This window comes from Aythya marila, assembly GCF_965140915.1.
Source record: "Aythya marila genome assembly, chromosome: 25".
Taxonomy (NCBI): Eukaryota; Metazoa; Chordata; class Aves; order Anseriformes; family Anatidae; genus Aythya; species Aythya marila.
The window spans coordinates 1,906,202-1,915,067 of NC_139066.1; the positions used below are offsets into that span (position 1 = coordinate 1,906,202).

At 51.6% G+C, this 8,866-nt stretch overlaps 1 protein-coding gene across 1 annotated transcript; it reads right to left on the minus strand.

The window, feature by feature from the left end:
- Positions 1 to 894: 894 nt before the first annotated feature.
- On the minus strand, positions 895 to 1,200 carry LOC309887494 (feather keratin Cos1-1/Cos1-3/Cos2-1-like; the record flags this gene model as incomplete). The annotated part of the gene is made up of 1 exon (XM_082779251.1): positions 895 to 1,200. One exon carries the CDS (start codon positions 1,198 to 1,200, stop codon positions 895 to 897), a length of 306 nt encoding a protein of 101 aa, XP_082635377.1.
- Between the last annotated feature and the right edge of the window lie 7,666 nt (positions 1,201 to 8,866).

Here is an 8,866-nt window from a genome sequence, read left to right on the forward strand (position 1 = left end):
CAAAGCCCTCTCGGGAAACCCAAAGGCTTTGGCTCTCAGGGACTCCTGAAGGAAGAACCCCGCAAGCCCTGCAGACTGATGCTGTCCATGCCAAGCCTTCCAGCCTGTGTCAGGTTCCTGCCAACAGATAACCAAATAGACCTCAAGGAGCCACTGACTGGAATCTTCAGGCTTCTTTGCCTCACGATCCCTGAGGTCTTGTCTTCCATACCAGAAGCCACTTTTGCACAAGCTCTTCTTCAGTGAATACAAGCAACACGTTAACTCCACTTCCAACAAACTGCTCTTCTTCCTTCAGACCCAATCTCAGCTCCTCCATGTCCACTTTGATCAGCCACCTTTAGCTATGTAAAATCTTTTTTCTCCATGGATGCCCCACTACTTCCCTGGCCTTTCCCCCACTGCTACATTCTCCCTGGACAGCTCAGGAGGGCATATGTGGAGGGGAGAAACATGTACAAACAAGGCTGGGATGCAGAAATCTTTAATGAGTGTAGAGAGGAAAGGAGGTCACTCTGAGCAGAGGCCCCTCAGTGCAGGGATCACCAGGGCCAACACAGAGGCAGTGTCCCTTGCCTATGGTGGAGTTCATACAGGGCATGTGTCTGCTGTTCCTGCAGTGGGAGGGCTATCTCTGAGAATCCCCACAGCCCAAGGGAGCAGGAGAACACAAAGAAAAGGGAGAGAAGGAGGTAGGTGGAGGGGTGGAAGGAGAGACATGGGCCATGTTTTCAGAAAACTCAGGATAGCCCCTGATCTGGCTTCTGCCAATGTTTGCCAGAGGAGGTAAGGAAGGTCAGTCATTCAGAAAGCAAGGGCCTGAAGATTCCTCCTTTGTCCAGCACCAGCTTCATAGTTCCTTGGAGAAAAACCCCAGGGCCATGGGCAGTGGCTTTAGCAGGGCAGGCACCTTCTGCCACAGTAGCGGCTGGAAATGCCAGAGAGGTCACAGCAGCCGGAGGTGATGGGGACTCCGTCACAGCTGAGGATGCTGCCAACGGCAGCGGAGGTGGAGGATCCCACAACGGTGTTCTGCGGGAAGGAGCTGAGGATGGGGCCAGGCAGGGTCACCACCACAGGAGAGGGCTCAATGACAACGGTGGAGTTCTGGCACTGCCTGACGCAGGGCTCGTTGCAGCTGCTGGCCAGTGGGGTCGGGCCACAAGGCCGGCATGGCAGGCACTGGTCATAGCAGGACATGTTTTGGGGCTGGAGATGCACCTGGGAAAGATGGTAGAGAGGAAGCAGAGCACATGGGTAGGTGAGGAGCAGCCTGGTTATCCCACCATAAAGGAGCGTGGGCAACTGCTGAGGGTGGATGTGGAGGCTGTGCCAGGAGTCTCATGGTCTTGAGGCTCATGGTCTCATCGCTTTGTCCTGATAGGGCCTTTCAAAGAGCAGCCTGATACAATGCAACAGTCATGTAGCACATAATCCAAAAAGTGCCTCAGCACCATGTACCAGCCTCTCTCTACACAGAACATCTCTCTCCACTCCTCTCCCATGGGAAGGAACTCCAAGGCCCAGCATTGCACTGAAACACCACCAGATGAGATGTCTGTTGATGCAAGATCCCTTCCATTTTACAAGAGGAGAGAGGGTTTCAGACTCACCTGGTTCCCAAGGAGAATGAGGCGAGAGAATTGGATAAGAGAGCGGGGAGCTGGGCTGCCTTTTATACGGTTACTTCACTGCTGCAGGCCCAGAGGCACCCTTGGCAGAGGTAACAATTTTCTGACAAGCTCATCTTGAATGCAAACCATCCCAACAAATGATATGGGCTGTGAGCTGGTGTCCTGCACTGCTGCCTTTTCATTTTCAGATTTAGGCCATGGACGTTCCCCAGTGACGGTTTCTTTAGAGTGCTGGGATGAAATGTCCAAGGATTTCTAGGGCAGGAATGCATCAGTGAGGGCAGAAGACTCACCGGAAGTGCTGGACGGGTCCCAGGCAGTCAGATGATGTCTGTCTTGGTCACTCTATTGGGGTTGTTTGAAGTTCCATTCTGAGGAAGATGCTCCCATGAGCTTCAGTTGGATTCCAAACTGTGTCTATGAATGAGGACGTGCCATATCCTTCCCTTCCTTTCCTCCTCAACTCACTCTGATGGTCCCTTGTTGCCTCCCCAGGTGTGTGATTTGTTCTACTGGCTTTTGACCTCATCCACATTAGTAAAGATTTTCTTCCTAATATCTCATCTAAATTGTCTTGCTTTTAGTTTTAAACCATTATCCCCTGACATATTCCAGTCCTCTGATTATCTTCATGGCTCTCTTCTGGACCCATCCTAACAGGTCTATATCTTTCCTATGCTGAGGGCCCCAAGGCTGAGCACAATACTCCAGGTCGGGTCTCACTGAAGCGGAGCAGAGGCCGTGAATCACCTCCCTCCACCTTCTGGCCATGCTTCTGTCTAGGCAGCCAAGCATGGAAACAAAGCTTCTTTCCTTGGCTAAATATTCTCTTCAATTCAGCTCTCCTAACTTGCTCTTCAGACAATTTCTCTGTATTCTTTCCAGGTTGCATGAGGAGGCTCATAGTCTTCACCGCTTTGTCCTGACAAGGCCATTCAAAGAGCAGCCTGATGCAATGAGACAATCAGGTAGCGCATAATCCAAAAGGCTGCCTCAGCAGCATGTGCCAGCCTCTCTCTACACAGAACTTCTCTCTTCACCTCTCTCCCGTGGCAAGGAGCTACAAGTCCCAGCACAGCACTAAACCACCATCAGATGAGATGTCTATTATTGCAAGATCCCTTTTTCTTCAGAAGAGGAGGATATGGGGCTTCATTTCTGTCTTCCAATTCAATTCTGTCTTCCATTAAGCTCTCTTAACTTGATTCCTAACTTGCCCCATCAGACTATGTCTCTGTATTCTTTCCAGGTTACCCGTCTATGCTCCCACCCTCTATGGCCTTTTCTGTCATGTTTGAGTTCAGCCAATTGCTCCATGTTCATCCACGCAGGTATCTTGGCATTTTGCTTGACTCCCTCTATGTTGGGATGCATCGCTCCAGAGCATGGAGGAGGTGATCCTTGAATATTAACCAGCCTCCTTGGGACCATCTCCCCTTCAGGGCTTTGTATCATGGTACACTACCAAGCAGATAGGTGCCTGAGCAGCCCAAAGTCTGCTCTCCAGAAGTCCAGGGCAGCAAGTCTGTTGTGCTTCCTCCTTGCTGTGCTCAGGATCCTCAATTCCACCATTTCACAGTCACTGCAGCCCTGGCTACCCTTGAGTTTCACATTCCCACCAGCCCCAGTTGCTGTGAGAACAAAATCTAGAATAGCACCTCTCTTTGTAGGCTCACCTTGTGCACTCACCTGAGTGCCTGGTTGCTTGTGTTCACACATCTGCTCTTGTCTTGTGACAGCCACTGTGCAGCTGACATTGTGTGAATGCACATGCATGCACATATTTGTGCAGGACTCCATGCAGGTATAGATGAGAACATGGTTGTGTCCTTGTTTCCCCTTTATCACGAGGGAATGTGCACTTGGCAGCACTCTCCCCTGCTCTGTGCATGAGTTCTGCAGGGAAGCAGGTTCCCGGGCTCAGAAGGAGCTTGAGAGCAGCTGAATGGAGATGGCACCAGCCTGGCAGAGATGTGTGCAGGGAAGAGGCACTGAAACACAGCTCCTTTCTCCTGAGCCCTCCTTTTCCTCACGCTGCAACAATCACCCTCTGTTCCTGCAGAATTCAGGCCCCAACAAGGACCGTATCAGTTTGGATCCTTGGTACAGGAGAAGCAGACTGCTGTGAGGCTCCTGATGGTGCGTATCAGTCAGGGATTTCCACCCCCTGGCCACTGCTAGGTCCTCCTGGGAGTCAGTGCTGGAGCCAGGGCCATCTCCTCACACCTGTCTATAAAGGCCTGCCAGCATTGTTCTAGAATTGCATAGCAGAGGGGACAGATTCCCATCCAGCCCATGTCAGGCTGGTTCTCCTCAAGTCAAAGGGGCAGCTGTCGCTCCTATGCGTGTGGGATATCACAGCAAAGGGATCACACAGTGCCAAGAGTAAACTGATCCCCTCCTTGCACCAGATGAATGCTCAGCATTTGGAGTGGTTCACTATGGCTGCCCATCAAGCACAGTGTTCATAGTTCCTGGGAGCCCTTCCCACGCGCCCTGCCCAGCACCTTTGACATGGAGGGCACCTTCTGCCCAAGTAGCAGCTGGCAATGCCAGAGACATCCAGTCCTGCAGAATGCTTTCATTAAGGCCACAAGCAGTCGGAAGGAAGGCACCCTTGGTCAGTTTGTGCATGGTCCCCAACCGGGGCACACAGGTGGTGACAGCGTAGGTCACAATTGGCTTCTGAGAACGTGGGAAGGCTGGAGGAAGGGGCTGACCAGAGTCTCATGATGGTGCAAAGGAGCAAAGAAAAGGATTTTCCTCTTGGGCTGGAACCACCCCCAGAGTAACACGGGGTGGGGGCTGGCTGCCAAGGAAGTAGACCTGCAGGAAAGGGTTTTGGGTGCAGGAGACACCCAGCCAGACAAGAGCCAGCAGCGCGCCCTTGCAGCAAAGGCAGCCAACGGCCTGCGGAGCTGGGGGCATCAGGGGGTGCCCTGCAGTGCGTGGGGCCGGGCAGGTGGGACGAGGGCGAGGCAGGTGCACAGCCACAGCCGGAGCCACGTGGGGTTGTTGCCGGTGCTTGGAAGTCCCCTTGCAGGGCCTGGAGTTAAACAGCATGGGCCCGAGGGAGCCTCAGAACAGCCACATTGGGTTTCCTCCGTTTTCTGCAGTGGTCTTGTTTCCAAGAGCTTGTTGTACAGGTTTCTTCCTAAGCCCAAGTCCAGGACCTCTGGCGCTGAGATGACGTCCCGGCAATACAACAAATATCTGTGCTGGACACTCACTCTAATGACACGTGTTGGAACCTTGGATCTTGCCAAAGGACTGAGTCATTGAGGAGTTTGCTGCACTAGCCAGCGCTGTTGAAGGTCTGTCCTTGGTGCAGGAATCACTACTGTCTGTGTGAGCAGAGGTGCTGACTGCTGAGCAGAGGGCACAGCATCAGGACTTCCTCAAAGCCCCCCAAAGCCAGGAAGCAGGAGGTGGGCAAGAGGTAGGGATGCGACATCACCAGGGTGGCTGACCCATACCAACCAAAGGGATATTCCATACCATGTGATGTCACACTCAGTAATAAAAGGTGGGAAAGGAGTAGGAAATGGGGGAGCTCTCATTATGAAGACATCTGTCCTCCCAAACAACTGCTATGAGTATTAAGGTCCTGCTTGCCAGGAGATGGCCAAGCATCACTTTTTGAGTGGAAGTAGAGAATAATTTTATTTTCTCTCTGTGCTTCTGTGTGGCCCTTGCTTATTTTTCTCTCTTACTTTTCCCTTATATCGAATTTCACAGAATCACAGAATCACAGAATTTCAAGGTTGGAAGAGACCTCAGGATCATCAAGTCCAACCTCTACTTAATGCTAACAATCCCCACTAAACCATATCCCTAAGCTCTACATCTAAACATCTTTTAAAGACTTCCAGGGATGGTGACTCCACTATTTCCCTGGGCAGCCTGTTTCAGTGTCTAACAACCCTTTCAGTAAAGAAGTTCTTCCTAACATCTAACCTAAAACTCCCCTGGCGCAACTTAAGCCCATTCCCCCTCGTCCTGTCACCAGGCACATGGGAGAACAGGCCAACCCCCACCTCACTACAGCCTCCTTTAAGGTATCTGTAGAGAGCAATAAGGTCGCCCCTGAGCCTCCTTTTCTCCAGGCTGAACAAGCCCAGCTCCCTCAGCCACTCCTCGTAGGACTTGTTCTCCAGGCCCCTCACCAGCTTCGTCGCCCTTCGTTGAAGAATTTCTTTCTTCTCACCCTCTTCTGATGAGGGGGAGTGAGAGTGGTTGTGGTGGAGTTCACCAAAGGAACATAAGACAGACCACTTGTCAGGGCAAGGCACATGCTGCAGGTCCTGCTCATGCTGAGATTCACTGGCAAGTTATCTGGAGATTTTCTGGGATTTGTTGTGCTTTTTCTTAGAAATGGACAACTCTATTCATCAAACAACACGTTGATTCACTCCTACAGACTCATCACATGCTCACTGCCACATGCCAAAAGATATGGACAGCACAGCTCTGTACAGCACAGAAGAGCTCTGTGGCTACTCAGGTGAACTGCCATGCAGATCCCAAACTTCTCCACAAAAAATCTCCTTCTGTTTCGGTACACCACAGGCAGTGAAGTGGATTAACTGCTTCATACGGTAAATTTATTGGAGAGAGGGAGTGACTTGCGGAAAACAGACTCCAGAATCAATAAGATTGTAAAGTAGGTATGTTTATTCAGGGCAGTATGGGGGATAGTCCCACCAAAGTCATGTGCACCTGACGCGGCAACTTGTCTTGGTTATATGCAGTAAAGAGTTACATATACATGAAGTTTCACAATACGCCTATACATATTCATAACCTGTCCCTGCTTCATATTAAAATTAGATCCAAAGAATCATTTCCATAAAATCCTCCCATCTGCACTTGCACAGTGTGTCCTGGTGGTGGTCATTGGAGGTCATGGGGATGAAGGTTGATTACTCTTCCTCGTCACCACTAGTTGACCTCTTGTCTTTGCGCAGACTCAGTTGCTCCTTGTCTCTTGTCCATCCACAAGACCAGTTTTGCCAGTTTCTTAAGATGCGCTTACATTCTTATTAAGAGACTGACCTTGGTAAGGGGCACAAGGCTTCTTGCTTTAGTTAATTTGCACAATGCATCATAGTTAGTAAAGACACTATGTAGCATCCTAGTTTAATGCTGTCAGTGCTCTATCTCTACTTGAAAAGATTCTTCTAACTCCCTCTCTCAGGAGAAAGTTAACACTGCCTGGTGGGTATGAAAGGAACAGTAGGGGTCTGCAGGGCTTGGAGTGTCATTCCTTCGGGTGTCTGAGAATTCCACATTTGAGGTGTGCTGAGGGAGATATGGGGGAAGACAATGCAACTAGCCAGGTGCAGAAAAGCCAGACAAGGTGTTAGAGGTGGTGATAGAGGGGGCCCGAGCATCAGGGAAGCAGAAACTGCCAGGGATGTGGCCCTGGGTGGGTGCCCCCTGTGGCCCATCATTGTGAGTGCGCGTGACCCACTGAACCCACATCCATTTCTCTGCTGACTCCCCACCCTTTACCCTATGGAACAGCTGGTCCTTGTCCCTTCTGGGCTTGTGGCGTCCCACACCCCACTGGAGACATGTTCCTCTTGCAAATGCTACGTTATCCCACCAGACAGCACACGGCCAGAGCTCCTTAGCTGCTGCATAGCATGGTTCCTCCTTTCTTTCTGGGGATGACAAGAGCAGCCCCTTCCCATGATGTGGCCTCCACAGCTTCCAGGACCCCTGACTGTGACAATCCTCAATGGTTGCTCCTGCTGAAGGAGGGAGAAGCCCCAGGGAGCACTCTGGGCACAGTCAGACCTCAACATTTCTTGTCACTGAATCTGCCCTTGTTCCCCCAGCAGAGTCATTTCCGGCAGCTCTGTTCTCTTGGGGCTCGGAGGTGCTTTTCTGACTCTCTCTCCCACAGCAAACAGGAGGGTCGGTCTCAGCATGCACCGTGGGTATCTGATCTTCACTGCTTTCCTGGGGCAACTGCTGGGTAAGTGCATGGTTTTAATCAAGGTATAAATCTTCTTTCCCCAGGAAGCCCTCGTCAGCCTTACCACATTTATGTGGGGAACAAATCTTGAATCACAGGGAAATGTCTCTGCAGCCCCTCATTTCTCCTTTTCCTATAGAAGAAGCCAGATTGTGTCCAAGTGGACTCAGGGACATTAAAGCTCTCCTCCCATGGACATTACCAGGGTGTCCACTCTGTCTTCTGCCTGATGTGTTCCTGCCATGGCCTCCAAAATCATTCCCTCCCTGCTCATCAGCACAGCCAGGGCTCCCTCCTGCCACCACTCACCTCAGCTTTGTGTGTACTGATGGGCCTTGGAGCCCCCAGGGATGACTGGGATGAGGAAGCAGGTTGAACCTTTTCTCCATAGCTGCGTGGGCCCCTCAACCTGCTGGAGGGTACTGGTCCCAGCACACAAAGCCAGGCATGACAGACTGAGCTCTGGTCCTCTGGGTAGAAGGAGAGCAGGCAGGAGGAGCAGGCACACAGCACAGCTCTCCTCAGGGTCTGCTCTGGCCAGGGAGTTCTGAGCTCTGTCCACAAACCACCTTGCTGTGCCCCAGCCTTGGGACCTTTCAACCCAGTAAAGGATAGGGAGACTTATCTCCCACAGGTCTGAATTCACTCGTGTTTGGCTGCCTCAAAGCTTCCTTTTAGAGCTGTTGACCTTCTCCTTCTTCCAGAAACCATGGAGCAGGTGTCTGTCACCCAGGAAGAAGGACAAGTCTCCGTGGAGCAGGGAAACACCTTCCAGACCAATTGCACATATGAAACCTCCAGATTTTATGGCTTGCTCTGGTATGAGCAGAAGAAGGGACAAGCCCCTCAGCTGATTACACATGAAGCAGGAAGAGGCACCAAGCAGAGTGACTGTTTCACCACGGAGCTGAACACTGAGGAGAAATCCAGTGTTCTGCGTCTGAAGGAAGTCAAGCTCTCTGACAGCGCCTTGTACCTCTGTGCTGTGAGTGACACCCTGCTGTACAGAGCTGCCCTGGCTGTGCAACAACACCGGTGAGGGAAAAGATGTGTCTGTTCAAGGCACAGGTCTTCAATGGGGCCCTCAGCTTTCCCCTTGCAGCACTGCTTCACGTGTTCACTCCACGATCTGCCAGCCAGATCCTCTTTCCCAGACAGGCTGGTGTATGTGGTTGTGCAGAGATGGCTGACCCTGGCTGGAAGACACGGACTACATGGACCTTTCCTCCCGTCACGGGCTGCCGGAATA